This window comes from Sorex araneus, chromosome 1 (assembly GCF_027595985.1).
Source record: "Sorex araneus isolate mSorAra2 chromosome 1, mSorAra2.pri, whole genome shotgun sequence".
In the NCBI taxonomy this organism is placed as follows: Eukaryota; Metazoa; Chordata; class Mammalia; order Eulipotyphla; family Soricidae; genus Sorex; species Sorex araneus.
Window position 1 is genome coordinate 159,971,357 of NC_073302.1, and position 21,338 is coordinate 159,992,694.

The 21,338-nt window shown below is 33.6% G+C and overlaps 1 protein-coding gene across 4 annotated transcripts in view; it reads left to right on the forward strand.

Moving 5' to 3' along the window:
- Positions 1-21,338, forward strand: part of XRCC4 (X-ray repair cross complementing 4) — a 249,188-nt gene that overhangs the window by 147,928 nt on the left and 79,922 nt on the right. For all 4 annotated transcript variants that reach the window (XM_055140893.1, XM_055140879.1, XM_055140901.1 and 1 more), the window contains one exon: positions 8,052-8,193. In XM_055140893.1, the coding sequence (XP_054996868.1) occupies positions 8,052-8,193 (142 nt within the window). The remainder of the gene's footprint in view (positions 1-8,051; positions 8,194-21,338) is intronic.

Sequence of the window (21,338 nt, forward strand, 5' to 3'; positions counted from 1 at the left end):
TCTGTACAAAACTTTTTTGGGGGGAATTTTAGAAAATAAAATGTGTGTAACTACTGAAACCTAAAGTAGAATGATGTTTTTCATCCTGTTTTGCAATTTAAAACCTTGAGATATTTAAAACTAAACTTTATATTCATTTATGAAAAATATAGTTGAGTGGTATTATAACTTAGTTGTCTGAAAATGACCCAGAAAGCAAAAAAAAAGAAAAAAAAGCCACATTAGTTGTCTGAAAAGGTAGATTTTACAGTAGGAGAGGAAAATTAACATTTCAAGCAGTCTGCCGATTGCTTGCTAGTCCACTTAGCAAATATACACTCAGGAGTGGTGGATGTAATCAAGCCTGACAGCAATTATACCAATGGGAGTAGTTACAAATAAGTATGCATACCTTCAAAGTTTAAAGCTATTAGCAAAGAAATAGTAAGCATTGGTTAGGTAGCCAAGAAAGGAAGGTGATGATGCTTCAACCAAAAAAAGGAGACAATGAAAAATTAACTAGGAACTATTAACACACATACACACATACATGCACATGCACACACATACACAAACTAAGGGGAAGCCTTAGAGCATTTGAGGAATAAATATATATTTCACCAAAGATTAACATTAAACTAAAAGATCTAGCAATTTGAATATTTCTGTATTGCTGATTCTTTAGATTATTGAAAACCTTGAATAATTTTTCTATAGAATAGAATTTCCCTTTTAAAGTATATATTGTTATGCTTATGCAACAATAAATAGTTATAAACAACTGTTGCTATAGTTAATGGTCAATTTACAGAATGTTTAAAAGCAGTTTTGATTAACTTTGATAATTTGGCACTCTCTTTGAAATAAAATGAAGTAGTAAAAGGTATTCTGGGAACACAAAGAAAGTATATTTAACTTAAAGTTTCAAGGATTTATCACAGAGTGGTCCTTTACTAAAGTATCAAGGATGTAGGAGGATGCAAAACCTAGGGAGAGAATGTTATGTTAGACAAAATTCAGTAAAACTATTATAGTAAACTGAATCAGAAAAAGAAGAAGGTACCAAAATGCTTCAGAAAGTTTAATCTTTATTGTTAAGGAAATAGACAATTTCATGTCTTCCACTTTTTCAAAGTCTCCCACATGCTTTACTGGAAAGGAACTGTAACTGCTGTGGTCATTGCATAGAAAAGTGTAGCAATAATCTAGGAAAGAGACTGTGGAAATACTTGGGGTGCAGACATTTATTACATTTGAGAACTTTTGGGAGGTGTTTATTGGCTGTACAAGAGGAATTTTGGAAAGTATCAAAATAATTCCTAATTTGACTTCTGGGTATATTGGTATTATAAATGCTTTATCCTGAAGCTGCACATTACTGAACCAACATGTTGAAAAAAGAAGAGTCAGCACATTGCTAACAGTGATTGCTTACAATGAATTGCAAGATTTTTACCAAAAAGTTTTTAAAAATATGAAAAATATGAACTCGTGTAATATTAAGAAAAGCATGTGGATGTTTGGAAATTAGTCTTTTAGAGAAAAAATTTCCTTTTTGTCATCTTTTATGTTTTCAAAAATTGATAGTGGTTTAGGTAACTTGGTTATAAGAGTGTTAAAAGGTTTGGTATTGATGTACAAAGTCACACCATCATTATCAAAGTGTCAGTGACCCTGTACCATTGTTCTATGTCAGAAAAATTTTCTCATTTGAGCAAGACATTTAATCTAATAACAGATTGCTTTAAAATGTTTCAGTAATGAGAATCATTACTTTTTTAATAAACAAATTTAGATGACTTAATCATTTGAGAAAACAGTTGGATTATAGAATCAGGGCTTTCTCCTTTTTTTCCCTCAAAAATAACTTTTAACTTTGCAGCCAATTTTAGATGCTAAAGTAAAATCATTCACAACATTATTATGGGATTTTCTCATAATCATTAAGCTGATAATTAACAGAATCAAGTTTATGATCTTTCTGATATATCTTATTAACTCAATCTAAACATTATTTAAGTTATATTACCATTTGGTGTGGGAATTTTCTTATTCTTAGTAAAAATTGCCTTAAATCACATTTGTTTGAAAATATTTTGGAGTACTATAGCATTGCAGACTGAGTTTGAGACATATTTCCTTTTTGAAATCTTTCCACAACCAGGGATGTGGCTTAGCAGTAAAATGTATGTCTGGCATGCAGAGACCTAGGTTTAATCTCTGGCATCATCAGAAACAAAATAAGTTCATTTTTTCCAAAAAAGTTTATGAAATTTAGCTTCAGATCTACCTCTTCATGGAGCTACTACAAACAAATTTACTAAATTACATCACAGAGGCATTTACTTTATTGTCAAAAAGTGAAAACAAGTGCAAGTAAAATGTGTAAAAAAAGTACAAGTATCAAACTTGAAACTTTCTAAGACTAAGGATGTATTGACAAAATGAAGATGAAAACACTATCATCACCTTAACTCACTCAAGTACTTCTTCCTAACCCTGTTCATATTCAGAGGAGTGTATGACCTATATTAATGTTCTCAACTACCCAATTCACCAGATAATTGTGTATCTTTTTTTTTCTGCCATCTTCATCATATTGTGACTTTGACTTACTGCTTATTTTATGTTGATACAAGTTTGATACCCAGCTGTAGTTAAGGCATACTTCTGGCTCTGTGCTCAGTGATCACTTCTGGTGGGCTTGGGGAACCATATGTGGGGATCAAACCTGAGTCATCTGCATGTGAGGCAAGTCCTTAATCTCTACATTATTGTTCCAGCCCTTACTATTTAAACTAGTGACTTACCTTTGTCTTAACCACTTAACCTAAAATTACTTCAGGTCATATATTGGCAGTGCATTAATCAAAAAAAGTTAAATGACTAAAATAAACTGTGTTTCTTGTTTTAAAAGAAAAAATTTCATGCAGCCTTTTCCATTTGCATAAGTTAAACAAAATCTTTTCTAAGCTCTGTGAAAACAGTATGAATTTAATTAAAGTAGACCAGAATTTAAAGAAGAATAAAAATATCAAAAAGCTGTTAATTTCTATGAAAGAAATGCTATAAAATATTTTATGATCATAGAAATTCATATGTGATTCATATACAACAATGAAAGCTTTATTTTGGCTCCATGTATTCGATGATATAGGTCATAGGCAGAAATTATAAAGTTATTGAAAGCTAAAAGTTTGAAGTTTTGTCTTCTGGAATTTTACTAACCATTAAAACTACCTACTGTGGGACCAGAAAGATAGTACAGTGGGCAGGGTACTTGCTTTCTACATAGCAGACCTGTATTCAATCCCCAGAACCTCATATGTTTTACAAATAATTATATCAGATTATAATGATACTAGCTTTTAAGTATCATTACCAGAAAATTGGAGTCATTACAAAATATCAGCTTGAGGTTTGTTTAGAGGAATTTAAAAGATGTTTTTGCTACCTTTTACTTCTGTGAAAAAAAATAAAATAAATAATAAAAATTTCATGTCTCTGCAGATTTAGATACAATTGTCACAGAACTACCATCTGTTATTACTATAGAGTACCCAGTCTTATAAGTGTTATTGATTCTTTTATTCATTTTATAAATGTTTCTTAGCTGTTTGCAATCAATGGTCATTGTGTTTTATTTCAAAGGATATAAAATATTGAGGGGAGAAAATAAAGTCTCAGTCTTAAAATACTGACCTAAATAAATTTGAAACAAAAAAAAAAAACCATAAATACTTATTTTTTCCCATCAAGAGAACAGTCAATCAATGACTTAGGTTACCTTGTTTCTGTTGTTTGTTTCACAAACATGTCTAAAAAGAAGCCAAAAAGAAAGCAGAGGAACAGTTGGTCATGCGGTGCTTCAGTAAGCAGTATTAAGGAGTGGCTTATCCTGAGACAGTAAATTCGGATCTGGCCAAACAAGCAAGTATTGCTTTCCCTCACCATTTATCAGTTTCCTCCTTTTCAGAGATGCAGTCAGTTACTATCTGGTTTTCATAATGTAATCTGAATTACTGATCTTATGAAAATGACCAGTGCTCTAACCCATTAATCAGCAATCACCACATAAATTGATGGTTAGCATCACACTGAACAAAAGTGTGTATACATTCACGTAAACTCACTTTTCTAAAAGCCATGTTCTTCTTTTAACTAATACAGTGAAAGTCAGACTTAATGATGAATCACTGACATTGAGATAACCAAAAGGTCATCTTTGGAAGTTCACTACTCAGTGTCAGAGACAGAGAGATAAAGCACAGACTTCAGAATTACATTGTAAAGGGCTTGGTGTTTGAACAATGTATGACTGAAATGCAGTCACGAGCAACTTTTTAGCTGTGTATCTCAGAGTGATTCAATTAAAAAAAATTTTTTTTAAAGAAGTATGTTGTGTGTATATGGTTATGTGTATCGGGAAGGATGTGTAGTTAGTTGGGTTACTGATGCCAATTTGTGTTAGATTATATTGAATGTGTGTGTGGAACTATATATTAACTGGTGGGGAGAAATCTATGGATAATTAATAATGAAATCTTCCGATTAAAGAAAATGTTGACACTAAAAAATAGTTTTTTGCTATTGAAATATAAGGGCAGGTTAATTGTTACAGACCTAAGTTTACCAGATAGTTTGACTCATAGAATTTATTGGGGTTGTTGGCAGTGCAGCCCATGGTGCCACACTGTGCAACATTGAGAATCCAGGAAAGTCAACACTTTGCTGCTCTCATGTCTGAACCACAGCTGCCAAGTTCCTGCAGTTTTTCTCTTAGATGAGAAGTGTGACTTTTTGTAGAGCCACCTTTCATAATAACAGAGTTTTTGTAAAGATGCCCCAATTTCTGGATGCAGTGAACCAAATGAGAATCTGAAATTTATCCCACTGCTCTGCCAGGCAGTATTTCAGCTCTAGTGAGTTAATTGGCAATCATTCTTTTCTTTTCTTTTTTCTTCTTTTCTTCTCTTTTTTTTTAATGTCTGGAAATGGCGCCAGTCACATTGTCATACAAACAGACTAATGATAATATAAAGAAGAAAGTATTCTAGAGGTGCAACCTCAGTTTAAAAATAAAATTTCCAATCAGCATTAAATGCTCTCTCTTTTGCTAGATTTAAAAGTTCGCAAATTTATTTGGCATACCTCTACCCCTTTTTCCCTTTCTCTTTTCCTGTTGCTCATCCATACCTAGTTTCATTTTGTGCATCTGTTTTTCTCATGAACACTCCAGTCAAGTCACATTCCTTCTCATTGCACTTTGAATATATGCCATTCTTTTTTAACTAGATTCAAGTTATTCCTCAGAGCTACAATGGTATGTATAATATAGTAAATTTAATCACTATATTACTGTCATCCCTTTGCTCATCCATTTCCTCAAGCGGGCACCAGTAACATCTCCATTGTGAGACTTGTTACTGTTTTTGGCATATCATATATGCTACGGGTAGCTTGCCATGCTCTCCCAGAGGGGCTAGGAATCAAACCTGGGTGGGTCACATGCAAGGCAAACGCCCTACCCGCTGTGCTATCACTCTAGCCCAGTAAATTTAATAAAAACTACAGCTAAAACTAAAAGTGAGAGCTTTAGTTATTATATTTAGAATCTGTAAAGTTATAAATAACATAGACATTTTTGAGGTTCCCATATTATTAGACTTCCTTGGGTGTAATTCTGATCCTTCCTGTTGTAACATAGCAGCCCTGCTTATTTGGATATTCTTAATCATTGTTGAAGGGATACAGTATCTGAATACGAATAAAATATTCAGCATTGAGATAGAATGAGAGAATCTTATTTTCCAAAAGTATTTTATTTGGTAAATATTCTATAGATACTTGATAAGATGATTTAACCACTAGGGAAAATATATTTTGTCATTTTTATAGACTATAATGCTACAGACTATAATGTGGACTGTGAGTTGGACATTACTTAATCTCTCTTAAACCTGTTTCTATATATAAAATATCATAATAGTAATATAAGTTTTTCACAAACTAAAAGACTAATAATATGTGTAAAATGCATAGAGACATGTCTAGCACCTGTGTTTCAAAAAATGGTCACTACTTTAAGAAACAAAACAAGTAATGTTCCAGGAGAGTGGTAAGCAATGTCCAAATGAAGTTTCATTCAGAAAAGCACAGACTGCTTAGAGAATTAAAATACAGACTTTTCTTCTAGAATGTAGTAGATGTGCTCCTGAAAAAAATCACTCATTCTGCAAAATGACAGACTAAAAATAATAGAGCTTGGGGCTGGAGAGATAGCACAGCGGGTAGGGCGTTTGCCTTGCACGCGGCCGACCCAGGTTCAAATCCCAGCATCCCATATGGTCCCCTGAGCACCGCCAGGAGTGATTCCTGAGTACAGAGCCAGGAGTAACCCCTGTGCATCGCCAGGTGTGACCCAAAAAGCAAAAAAAAAAAAAAAAAAAAAAAAAAAAAAAAAAATAAAAATAATAGAGCTTTTGATTTAAAAAAATATAAGGTTTGCTCAGGCCACTAAAAATGTCTGTAACTTTACGTCATTACTTTAGTTCTCTATTGCACTTCTAATTTAATATATATATATTGTTTTCATCATTAAATCTCCAGAAACATTTGCATGCAATATCATAGGCTGCTAACCCTTTGCATCACATCTCCCTTGAAACCCAGGAAGACTTAATGAATGCATGTGATTATAACAGTTTCCTCTGAATTAAATACCTCATTCAAGAGACAGCAAGATCTTCTAGCAACTGAGTAAAATACCCAAAGGAAGAAAAATTTCTAAATATATATGTATATATGTTATATAGAGATATAAATTATAAAATATCAACACATAAAAAAGAGAAGTCTTTACAACTTGTTTAGCTCTAATTGTAGCTTTATCAAAGAGCTTAACTTTTGAAAAATGTAAGGTTCTTTGCTCAGCTAAACCAATTTTTGTTTATGCCAAAGTAATAGAGTTGTACAGCATTTTTAGCTACTCATCTCCATTTGCATTATTAGGTCTTTATTAGGTCTTTATACATTGCTAAGGTTTTTTTGTTTAATGAGGATCAAAGCTTACACCTGGTTCCGCTAATAAGTTAACATGCTAAAAAAAATAGTGTGAATGGACAGGGTATTAAAAGTCCAAATTACATTGATATTGACAGTAATGAAGGAAATCTTTTTTCATAGAAAAATTTGTAATTGTAGAATATAGTACGTATTTAAACAAGTCTCACAATGGAGATGTTAACTGGTGCCCACTCAAACAGATGGACAAGGGGATGACAGTGCTACAGTGTGTTTGCTCTAAGATTGAAGCATATTCCTGTTTTTGCTTCTGTTCCATGTATATCAAACACTTTAAGGGCAATTTACTGGGATAGCCACATTAGAGATATATGTAACTATTTCTTATATTTTTCTTAAGCTTATTCCCTACAGTTGGCTTAAACTTATGTCTCTGGATAACTAGCAAACATCTTCATTCTTGCAAATATTTGTTTGGAGTGGGGTGGTGAGAGACTTTAGGGGCCAAACCCAGCGATTCTCAGGAGTTACTCCTGACTCTGCACTCAGGAATGACTCCTGGTGGTGGTGCTCGGGGAGCATATAGGATACCAGGGATCAAACCCAAGTCAGCCGTGTGCAAGGCAAATGCCCAATCCACTGTACTATCACTCCAGGCCCGCTAATAATTTCTTTTAGCATCAACTAGATTCATTTCTGTTGTTTCTACCACAGGATTTTCCCCCAGGACCTTTATGAGTTGCCTCTAAGGCACTTCTGTATTTGGCTTAGTACCAAGAGATGGAACTGAGACTGTAAAGTATCTGAGGAGATTGTTGCAAGATAAGCCAAGATCATTCTGATCAAATTGTTTTGTATGTTAAGTATACTTTCTGTTTTGTATTATTATTAAAGTGTTACACACTTTTTCTCCACCAAATGGACATTATTTTAAAATGTTTGCTATATTTTAATTTTATAACTCTCAGTGCTAAAAGCACTGCATTGCTTTACTTACAAGCTTCGTGCATAATTTTGTTGAGTAATATTTTTATGTCATTTTCTTTTAGCTAAAAGTGATGATTCCGTTATTTTTAGTCCTGATATTACTGATATTGCACCAAGTAGAAAAAGGAGGTATCGGATGCATGAAAATCTTGGAATAGAACCAAACGTTGCTTCTCAGGAACAACAACTTCAAGAAAAAGAAAAGTAAGTTATTTTGTTACTTACCATAGTAAGTTGATATAAAATAATTCCAATCTAAAGCTCTAAAATTACATCTTTATTTCTGAGTTTAGCTGAACTAGTGCCAAAGAACCAACAGTATGATTTTAGAAATTATAAAGTGTTTTAATAAATATACTTACCTGCTAGTTTGTTATTTCTCTATAACATTTAAAGCAGAGATACTAAATATATAAGTAGATTTTTTTCTTACGGTTTTGATAAATTAGTTAGAAATGATTTGTAGAAAACTAAAAATATTAGCATGCAGCTTGGGTTTAGTAAAGTGTTTCTGTCTGATTTACTGCTTTGGATAGACCTATATAAACTTCAAATTAACCTCTTTGGTTATGCTTGAAAAAAATTTTAAATATAATATTTCTTTCTAGTTATCTATTTAATTTTATGAGACTTTTTAATTATATACTGGAATTTTAATAATTTTCCTCTGGTTCAATCTGTTCTGTGTTCTTCTGAATTTGCTATAATAACTTAGAAGGTATAATAATTGATATTTCATTATGTAATAAAAGCATTTTGTAAGGAATATTATCTGTTCAATACAAAATTAATGAAGAAATTGTATATGTTTGTATGTTGAGATAGTTAATTTATTCTCTAAGTTTTGCCTTAATTTAACTAAGAGTTATTGTGCAATAGCTATAGTACAGATATTACAGGCTAGTAGTTTTTAGAATATAGAATAAGGACCCAGAGGGCTCCCAAAATTTTATTATCAAGATTCACAGGCCATCCTTTCTTTAGCTTTACATAATATGGGAGTTTAGAATTTAGGATGAGTAAAATAATATAATATCAAATGTAGAAGATTTTGAAAATGCAATTGTTTTCATTCAGATACATCATCCAGGGACAGGGAGACAGTACAACATGTAGGGCACTAGTCTTGCATATGACTGATCCAGGTTCAATCCATGGTATCCCATATGGTCCCCTGAGCACCACCAGGAGTAATTTCTGAGTGCAGAGCCAGGAATAATTCCTGAACATTGTAGTCTTGGTCCCAAACAGAAATAAAGCAACAGTGATAAAAGAACCAATCATCAAAAGTGTTTGCCTAGGAGTTTATAGATTAAATTGTTCACCATATACCAAGTTTATTATTTTAAGATTAATTAATATATTTTTATTTTTAATATTGATACATTCCACATAAATAGAAACTTTTAAGTCCTCAAATTTTTTTCAAATTTATTTTTTAATTTTATAAAGCAACTTTACAAAGTTACTCATAGTTTGGCTTTAGACATACAAGTTCTAGCACCAATTCCATCACCAGTGTCAGCTTCCCTACAGTAGTGTCCCTAGGTTCTCTTCCATCCCCTCAGCCTGCCACCATGACAGGCACATTTTAAAGTTTGGTTGTTGTAAATTGGATCTCATGTTTTCATTGATGTTGACTCTGTGGTTTGGATCACTGTATCACTGTATCCCGTTCATCGATTTGCTCGAGGGGGCACCAGTAACATCTCCATTCGTCCCAGCTCTGAGATTTTAGCAGCCTCTCCTTACTCCTCCTTTCCAATGGTGCCGCATTGTAGGCTCTTTCAGGGTCAGGGGAATGAGACAACCTGTTATTGTTACTGTTTTTGACATAGCAGATATGCCATGGGGAGCTTACCAGGCACTGCCATGCAGGTAGGATACTCTCAGTAGCTTGCCGAGCTCTCCGAGATGGACGAAGAATATATATTTGGATATACACATTTATGTCACTTATGTACCTGAGGTCCTTGAACCCTGCGTCTATTGCTTAATGGATAAAGGCAGTAAATCTTCTAAAGGGTTGATAAAACTCACCAGTAAGCCCATATGGACTAGGACTTTTGTTCTTGGGGAGATTCTTAATTACTTTTGGAGTTCCTTAATTGTGATTGGCTTGTTCAGGTTGTTGGCTTCCTCCTTTTTCTTTTTTGGTTGCATATTTTTTTGCAAGGAGAGTACATTCTAAGATAGACTCATTGTGCTGAAATAATTATCATATTTACAAAATATAACTTTCAGTTTAACAAGACTTTTGAAAATTCTGAGTACTTCATGAATTTTGTATGTGAACCAATATTTCCACTCTTTATTTTCCTTATATTCTTAGCCATGATTTTCTAATGAAAGATTAACAGAATGAATACATTGCATAATTTTTATGCTTCTCATAGTAAAGACAGATTGCAGGGAAAAAATTTTGTTTGTAGTTTCCATTATCATGGCATATTAACCATTTCATCCCATTAAATATATCTAGGAAACCTGCCTTAACTATTTGTTTTAAATTCTAAACATATGCTGGAAACTTTTTTCAGCCCCACAAAAAATTATTTTCTCCATATATCCTGCAGTTGCATCTTTGTAGAATTGTCATTATTGAATGACTACCACATGATTTCATATTGACTGATGTCATGCACAGTAGATGTTTTATTTTTACAGAAACAAAGAATCCTGGCTAGATTTCCATCATTCATTCATTTGTTCGTGAAGCTTCATTTTAAGAGATGTTTACATACTGGGAACCAAGGATAATAATACATTGTTGAGTAAATAAATACAGTCTTGATCTTATAAAGTTAAATCTATATAGAGGAGCCAGGCAGTAGTCGCATTTCATAAATATATACGTACAAACTTCTTGAGATTTCTTGATTAGGGGTGGTCATAGCAAAGGGATCCTGGTTTGAGGAATCATCAGTTGAATTTTATCTAAAGCGTAAGTAGGAGTACAGTTGTGAAGTGAAAGGCTGAGTGCTGAGACAGAAGCAGCATCCTGTGGCATGTTTTCATGTGGAATGTATGAGTGTGATGGGAGCAGATAAAGCAAGGCAGAGTTAGAAAACTGAGGGCTGCTGAAGCCAAACCAAGCCTCGTTAAGGTATGACCATTCTTGAGAATTCAACTGTTTCTTGTGTGCATGATAGCATTTATGTTTCTCAATTCTAAAGAACTTTACTTCTTTTCTCCTTAATTTTGATACAACTTTTTAACTCTCAAGTGTTGCTAAATATTAGATTCATTGAAAAATTCTAATAATTGGGTAATTTCAGCATCTTTTAAATATAATCATCTCAAGTGAAGGTCGTTGTCCTTACCATATTCCTTTATTATTTTTTAACTCACTTTCAAGCTACTTAATTTAACATTTTGGATTCTCAATAATAACAAGAAACTAGAAAATTGAAAACATACTGAAACTTATGCAGTCATAGGGGTAATAGCTTAAATAGGCATATGTTAGCAGTCTTGAGCTGCAGAATTATACTGCGATTTTGCCTTTTTTTGTTGTTTATTTTTTTAGCCATAAATGTTTCCCTGAAGAATATTTTTAGATCTTTGATGCTTTCAGCAAGACTCTGAAGTTTTTGAATCTGGTACATATTGATAAATATTCATTAAAAAATTAGTGTGACTAATGCACACAATATGATTATTCTTGGAGAACGCTCACCCTGTTCTGTCAACTAGCATAACACTAAGAATTATTTCACATAACCATATGCTGTATATTCCTTTTTTATTATCTTCTGTCACTTAACATTTTTTAGTTTCAGCTCAATTTATTTATTTTAATTAATTTATTTTTTGAGATTCTATAATTTACAATACTGTTAATAGGTTTCTCATGCATATTAGTATCATCAAGAAAATCTTGAGAATAAACAAAACGTTTCTTTGACTTCATTTTGTTTTCAGCTTAAATTTTTATTGAGATTTTTACCATGCCTCAATAAAATATCATCAATAAATAAAATATATCAAATTTTATATATGAAACCATACCAATAATAGTTTTGTAAACACAGTTCTTAAAATAAAATTTCTTTTAATTCCAAAAATATTGTTTTCTTGTGGTTATGCTTCACTGTATAGAATATTTCTGAAATCTGAGGATTCATTAATTCTTTGAATATCATAAAAAATTAGTATAATAATAAGTTGTATGAAATGAGATCATAGTGACAGGAAGATTAGATTATTTTGACAAATTCACTGTCACTGTCACTGTCATCCTGTTGCTCATCAATTTGCTCGAGCGAGCACCAGTAACGTCTCCATTGTGAGACTTCTTGTTACCGTTTTGGGTATATTGAATACACCACAAGTAGCTTGCCAAGCTCTGCCGTGAGGGCGAGATACTCTCAGTAGCTTCCCTGGCTCTCTGAGAAGGGCGGAGGAATTGGACTTGGGTCGGCCTCGTGCAAGGCAAACACCCTACTTGCTGTGCTATCTCTCCAGCCCTTGACAAATTAAGGTAATATTTATTCATTGATTAAATTGATTAAATTTAGTCAGTATCTTAATCTTATTAAAATAAGCAGACAGTTATTAAAACCCATCAACTAGTAAGATACTTAAGTTAAATGAGTCAGTTAATATTGTAATGCTTATTACTTCAACTGTTTCAATTTCTTCTTGTCTGGAAATTCTGCTTTACCTTCTTATAAATACTTCCTTCCCTATAGATCCTTGCTCACAAGCAAAGTAGTTCTAAGTGATGGTGAGATTAGCATCTAACTAATGTAACTATAAAGCAACACTTTCTCTTAAAATCAGGACTCTGACCTGAAGATTGTTGATCAAAAAGAGAGCCAACCTAAGTTTCAATCATATCAAAACTGGAAGTCATGCACAGGGATTTATATCCAACTGTCTTAGTTGTATGTTGTCATTTGAACAGAAACAAGGATTATTAAGAATAATTAGAAGCAACTCTTAATTTTTGAGTTCCTCGTTACATAATTCTTGGGTATAAAAAATATTAGACCTTGTGACCTACAGAAGATCTAGATATATAGAAAAAAAGAATGCCTCCAACTTCGAGATTTGGGTATTTGGAGGGAAGAAATTCAAGACATTTGTTGAACTTGAGAATTATGAATCTAGATTTTATTCTGTACAATACCATCCACAGATTTCATTCTGTATAATTAAAGGAAATTTAATAAGTACCCTACAAAAGATTTCCTACTCTAATTTAGAAATTGCTACATAGCCTCATTCTCACATTCTTATATCCTCTAATTCTCCCCCAAACTTTACAAGTTATATATTAAAGATTCTGGGAGACTTCATAACAAATAATTTGTTTGACTGTTAATCACTTTTTAAATATCCTTGAGCATAGTGCCTTCATTCTGTCTGCCAGCACACTACCACACTCCCACTAATAAACCAAAAGAGTGACAATTTGAAGGCCTAGTATACCACTCTAGGTCTATAATATAAGCTATGATCTTAAAAATTCTCAAGTATTAATAGTGTTTTTGTTTTGTTTTGTTTGCTTTTTGAATCACACCTGGCAATGCACAGGGGTTACTCCTGGCTCTGCACTCAGGAATTACTCCTGGCAGTGCTCAGGGGAGCATATGGGATGCTGGGATTGAACCCGGGTTGGCCCCGTGCAAGGCAAATGCCCTACCCGCTGTGCTATCGCTTCAGCCCCTCAAGTATTAATAGTTTTTATAATATAAAATCACTTAACTATAATTACAGAATTGTAAGCAATACTTTGCCTCTCAAGAAAAATTATTGCTGTGCATATGGAATTTTAAAAGAAAAAATAGAAAATGGGTGTATATATTGTTTCTCTGATTCTCTCCCTCGAATCATACTTTTTAGGACACTTTTTTCTTATGTGCATGTTGGCTCTGCTAGAAGTCATTTTCTAAGAAAGTTTTAGTGATTGGAACATATTGGTACTTTCCTAAAAGGAGCATTTCAACATCATCTCAGCTGCAGGACAAAACCATTAAAATTGTTTGGACCAAAAGTACAAATAAATACTTGTGTAATCTTTAGACGCCTTCGTATACTCTGTTTCTACAGACTAGCAAGTAAAAATATATAGGTTCATGTATCTCATGCTAGGCCACAGACATGGTTTAGTCTTCTATGGGATGGATGTCTAGTGAAAACACAGACCTCTAAACAACTTGTTCCAGACAACCTTAAAATATTATTAAGTTGTAACTTTTCACAGATGTTGTTCCTTGAGCCATAAGTGAAGAAGTTTTAGCTGTGTGTTCTGAATATCCCATAACTATTCCCATTAAGTAAGTCTTTAGCTGAAGTATTTTGATGAGTAATAGATGTAGCATGCACACATACACACACACACTCACACACACTCACATATACCACCACCTCTACCATTGCCTTAGGTTAAGTTTGATTTTATTAGTTAAGGTTATGCAGCTTTAGGATAGTTAATGTTCATGCTGGGACAGGAAAAGATGCAGCAAATCTTACTGTGGTGTATCTCTATGTCCCTGGAGTAAGATTTATTGTTTTATAGCTATCCTCAGGTACAAAATGTTTAAGGTGTAATCTTCTTAACCCAGAAAAAAACTCAGCTTCTTCCTGCTATACATCAAGCCTACAGCATCAATCTTCATGGAATTGCATAATATATATGCTTTTATTTAAAGAGATAATTATCTACATTAGAACTCTCCTGGTAATAAACCTAAGTATTAATGTCTGACAAAACTTTTCAAGGTGCTAGAGAGCCTACTTCCCAAAAATAACTTGTTTGCAGTTAAGTAGTTTAAAAGAAAATATTACTAAGATTCGTAGGATGAAGTATTGAAAGTTAAGTGTTCATCTTTTCCTGTATCTTCTTATATTTCTAAAGATATTTTTAAATTAAAACTAAATCAAGCCTACAGTGGATCAGGAGAGAACCCAGTATTAATCCACTGAATAATTTATTGATTGACTTATTTTTTCATAGTAATTTTAGATAAACAGCAAAATCAAGCAGAAAGAACATAGTTCTAAATGCTCTTGTTCCCCATTTGTTACAATCTTTCCCATTGTCGGTATCACCACTCTGAGATACATTTGTTGTAGTTTATAAACCTTGTTTGAAATTGCTATCCCCCAAAGTTCATATTTTCCTTTAGGGTTCATTCTTGAAATTATATGTTCAGTGAATTTGAAAGTATATGTAATGAGAACTATTCATGTGTAAAGTACAATGCAAATTAGTTTCTCTACCCAAAATATGTGACCTTCCAAACCTTCCGTCCCACCTCTGAACCCATAGCTCCATAGTTTTACCATTTTCAAAATGTCATACTGCTGGAATAATAAACTGTGTAGCTTTTTCACTGGTTTAACAATTAGCAGTTAATAATATGCACTTAATAATTATACTTATTTTAATGATTATTTGAAAATATAATAATATGCATTTAATAACAATGTTACTTAATATGCAGTGGATTTTTTTCAGTGTCTTTTTATAACTTGATAGCTCATTTATTTCTAGCCTTAAATAGTAATCCATTGTTTAGATCAGTGTATCCGAACTATAACTCTGTGGCTTCCTATGAGCTGCAAGGATATTCCATTGGGATCACAGGTGAAAATTGTGAAAACACAGGAGCCCTGGTACCAGACTAGGAGGCTAACTGTAGAATAGGGGTTTACAGGAAGGTGAGAAGGGGACTAGAGGCAAATAAAAGGTGAGAAACATTAGTCTAGATGTACTTCAGTTTATCCATTTACTTAATGAATATTCTTTAATTTTTAATAATGATATTTTATAATGCATTGGTTTATTTAATAATATATTGATTTATTTGACAATATGTTAATCAAGATAAATTAGTCATTTATAAAAGTAGCATTTGTTCCAACCCTGCGCCCCCAAAATAGAACACATTCAGGCCCATGAAATAGCTGAGTGGGGCGAGTATGTGCTTTGCATGTGAGAGACCTGGATTTATTCCCTGTACTGCATGATCCTTTGAGCACCACTGGGTATGTACCAAAATAAACATACAAAATAATTAGAAAAAAAACATAGAAACAAAAATAGCACTGTAGCACTGTCATCTCATTGTTCATCAGTTTGCTTGAGCAGGCACCAGTAACATCTCCATTGTGAGAGTTGTTACTGTTTTTTGGGGGGCATATCGAATATGGCACAGGTAGCTTGCCAGGCTCAGCCTCGTGGGCAGTTTATTCTCGGTAGCTTGCCGGACTCTCCGAGAGGAATGGAATATGTATAGAAAATTCACAGTCTCACCCCAGTCAATGGAACCATCGACATAGTGACAATGTATAGTATTAATGCAGATTTCCGTTATACTTTAAAATAAGGATCATATCACTTATGATGTAGCCTTGTATTTAAATGTCTTCTCCTTTAATATATTGTTTCAATAGCACTTTATATTGATAATAGTCTATTATTTAAATGTACCATAATTTTTTAACCAATTTTCATACTGTACATTTAGTCTTTAAACACATTTATATTACTATAAAGAATGTGGTATTGCCTACACATAAATTTTTGCACATGATTATTTACTTATTTTGAATTCAGAATGGGGGATTACTAGCTAAAGAGCAAAAGTAGATGTTAATCCTTCATTGTATTTTTCAGAACTTCTCTAAAAAGCTTCTTATCTTTTGATTTCTTGTCTATAACCTCAACTCATTTTCAGTGACGGCCTTTTCCTTCTAGTGTTTTCAAAGATCATATGCTTGGCCATGTTTTCCTTACCTTGCCATTTTTATTAATGATACTTTATATTTATGTGTAAATATAAATCTTAGCAAAAGGACATATAATGAACCTAATTTTAGTATAGTTTTATATGAGAGTTAAGTTCATATGACATAAATTTTGTCACAAAAATCATGACCAAAGTTCTAAATTAATTTGGTGTCACTTCTCTATTAAGGAGTACATGGCAATATTTTATTTTCTAACCCACTTTAATCCATTTCAGGATTGGGTGGCCAGAGCTACAGCTCAGGGTAAAATATAGGGACCAAAATTAGACAATTCCCATTCATATTAAGAGTGAGCATCTGCACATATATACAAACAATGTAGACATGAGATCAAACCTCATGTTCACACCTTGAGATGAAGGAGGAAACTGCAATAGCCAGAACAAGCAACACAGAGAGAAAATGTACAAATTCCTCAAAGGTGTAACCCCAAATGGAGGTGTTTCTCTCTCTCTCTCTCATCAGTGTTATAAGGAAACAACATTGAGGGAAACATTGCTTCTTGATAAGCTTTTGCCTCCTGCCTACTTTTCTGCATGTAAAGGGTCAGATATATTAGTGTCAGATGATATAAAGTACTACTTAAGAACTTTTAGGAATGTGACACTGTTATTTTTAAAGCTCTCTTTTTCTTTCCTGGAGTTTTGGATAAATCTCAGAAATCAGTTCTTGAGGAACAACCATTGTTTATGGGATTTCAAACCTGGAATATTATGTTTCTTTTATAGTCCTTATGGAAATGAAGTGTTCTCCTGTTCTTTTATGCTGTGACTCTCAGTAAATCTTTCATTTAGCAATCAATAATGTTGCCAAGGAAGGATGGGAGAGGGAATGGATGCAGTGAACTAAAAGTGACCTGAGGAGATTAGAGGTGGAGTACTTTTGGCACTCTGTGGGTAGTCGAGGTGTGGTAATTTAGTGCACCAAAAGCATAAACATTAACAATATAGCAGATGATGCTTCTTAAATACTAAATAATGTTGGAGGAAAATAATGTGATGGAAGACCAGGTTTTAAAAGCATTTTGTTGGGGGCCAGAGCAATACTGTAGCAGGTAGGATGGTTTGTCTCGCACATGGCCATCCTGGATTCAATCTATATGGTCCACTGAACCTATCAGGAGTGATCCCTAAGCACAGAGCCTGGATTAAGCTCTGAGCACTGCTGAGTGTACCCCCTACCACACACACAAAGCATTGTATTTTCTATATATGTATAGCTATATCCATATTTATGTTATTATATATTCACATATATTTTTATATTAAACAAATTTTTGTTTCCAGCCAACTCAAGGAGTATTCATCTTGTAACAGATTATTTTCATCTGACAGTAATTTAGAATAAGGTAATTTATCATCTTGTCCTTTTAAGAAGAAATCTGTTTACATGTTTATACTTGGATACATAAAAGTTCTTAATTTATTGACTTATTTTTTAGTTTAAACAGCAACATATTTAAAGTGTGTATGTTGGATTTACATGGAGAATATATTTATATGTAGTTTATCAGATTCAATAGATAATTCTTAAAGATTTGGGGTAGCAGAACTTTAAACTTCTTGACAAATCAGGGATATAAATGAATGTGCAAATACATTTACTTTGTTCATGAATGAATTTCATTTTATTTTACACAACTTAAATTTTACCATATTGTTTATCTTAGTTGAAAAGTAAGCACAGTGGTGGTTTTAAAACAAGATAGGTTTTTATTAGCGTCACTCTGTGTTTACTTAACTATTCAGACTGCAGCTCTCACTTTCTTTGCTACGTCTTTTGATTAATGGCTCCCTGGACTTGTTCCAGAATATACTGATTATGGTCAGCGCACTTCAAAGATGATTTATTAATTGTGTTTGTGACCCAAAATAATTAAGTAAAGATTAGCTGTGAACATTATAGTTTTGCCAATAAAATCAGCAGTTACATTTTAAGGTGGCTTACTTGAGAGAATTTTTTTCTCTAATTAGATGGAAAGGAAAAATATTAATATCTCAAAATTTTTAGTATTAACCACTCTTTGTGGACTTTCAAAGTTTGTATAAGATGGTTGAGTTTTAAGTATTTGTAGCATAAGTTCTATTTTGACATAATTTCAAAATAATATTTTTCAATGGAGATTACTTAAAAGTTTAAATTATGTATTTTCATGTTTATAACTCACCCTGGGAAAAACTCTCATTACAATTCCCAGAGGCTATTGCATGCATTTAGATTTCAGATTACAGACAGTCTTGTTTTTTTGTTTAAAAAATGTTATGGGAAGCTGTTATAATCTTTCTGTGTTTTAGGTAAAATAAATTTACTATATATTCCATTTGTATTGTATACTTTGAAAGTTGCCTTGATGTAATATTTCTTCAAATTTTCCTTGACAATAGTTATTTTTAAGGCATTTTAAATATTCTGCCAGCATAGAATAATGGTAATTATTCATTATGCCTGGTCAGAGTAGTTTTTATTTAATGTAAGTGATGCTCTGTTTATAATACATTGTCAGTATTCAAAAAATTGTGCTCTTTTTATTATTAAGTATACTTCATTCAAAATTTTGCCTTGACAATGGAATTATAATTTAAACCATCAAGTATAGTGCATAGCTGTAGCGCTGTCATTCCATTGTTCATTTATTTGCTTGAGCGGGCACCAGTAACAACTTGTTGTTACTGTTTTTGCATATCAAATATGCCACAGGTAGCATGCCAGGCTCTGCAGTGCTAGCGGAATACTCTCAGTAGCTTGCCAACTCTCCAAGAGGGACAGAGGAATTGAACCCAGGCTGGCCACATGCAAGGCAAACGCCGTACCCGCTGTGCTGTCAGTCCAGCACCCCCATAAATAATGTTGGCAAATAACATTTTAATTTAAATATAATTGAACAATTCTTTTATGGCGCTGAGGAGTGGCTTAGCAGTTTATCACCTGCTTCAACATATGAGGCTCTAAGTTTGTTCTCTGCCACTACATACACACACAAAAAATCAGATTAATAAGCATTTTTCCATAAGATCTTAGGACATGTTTCTCAATTCCTAAAAATTGCAATTTCTCAGGGCCAGAGAGTTGGTACAGAGGGTAGTACTCTTGCCTTCCATTCAACTGAACTGGGTTTGATCTCCCGGTATCCATCTGGTCTCCCCAGCACCATCAGGAGTAATTTCTGAATACAGAGCCAGGAGTAACCCTTGGGCATCCCAGAGGGTAGTCACCAAACCAAACAAAACAAAATAAAATTACAATTTCTCTAGATCACATTTAATTGTGTTACTTTGTGTGTTGGTTTGTGGTTTGTCGCCACACTCATGGATACTCAGTCACTGCCACTGTCTCTCTGTCCAGGGATAACTCCTGACAATGCTCAGGGCCATTTGTTATACTGAGGATCAAAGTTGGGTTAGCCATGTACAAGGCAAGTACTATCTCTGAAGCCCTTGTGTCACTTTTTAAAATGTTATTCTTTTTTAGCAAATAGTTATAATTTTCAATGAATTGAGTAAATTGACAGTATTGGTACCAGTGTTATTGAGTGCTTATCCATACATACACATCTTCTAGAAGTACAGAATAAAGAGAGTGACCCCTTGAAATGTATTCATCAACTGTGTGTGGGGGGGGACGAGAAAAAGCAATAGAGGAAATTAACTACTAGCATAGATATTCCCTCATTTGGCTAAATTATAATTCCTGATCAATTAATTAGTGTGATGGCAAAAGGTAATAAGTTCGAGTGTGCTGATATTGACAGGTACAAAAACTATAATAAGTATACGCACTTCTCAAGAAGAAAGTTGCTATTCCATTTGAAAAACTGGAATAAGGGGCCAGAGCGATAGTATAGTTAGTAGGATGTTTGCCTTGCATGCGGCCAACCTGGGTTCAGTCCCCAGCATCCCAGATGGTCCACCAAGCATGGCGAGGAGTAACCCCTGAGAATCTCTGGGTGTGACCCTAAAAGCATACCCCCCCAAAAAAAAGATAAATGGAATTAGGAGATGGGGGATGGGATAGTCAGATAACACTAGCTGGAAGATGTTGCATTTTGCCTTGTGGAGTGATAGTTACTGGAAGCTCACATTGAAGATAGATAATGCAAACTGATAATTGAACCTTGGCTTCTTTTCTTTCAGTGAAACAGAAAGCACTTTTGCCACCCTTCGCATTTAAGTTTGACCAGGGCACAGAATTACATTTCTCATACTCACTGGCAATGAGGGATGACTTGGTGACAAATTCCACCCCATGGGGTGTGAACATAAATGGAATGTGCAATTTTGGAATCGTGCCCACCCCCCCAGTCTTTCTCTAGCAAGAAAATAATTCACCAAACATTTAATGAAAACATCTAAAGAGAAGGTAGAGCAACAAGAATGGAAGAATCATAGTCCCTGAAAAATTTCCAATAGTAGATTCAACTGTCCCAAGACTTTTGTGTTAGAAACAAATGCCCAGTTTGACTAAGCCATTGTGTTGGGGGATATCTTCGTTATAGAAACTTGCACTCTCCCCTGCCTTAAAAGGCTTCTTCTTGTCAGGAAACATAGTACCTACAAAATGCATGAAGGGAATTTCTGCAGATAGGGGAC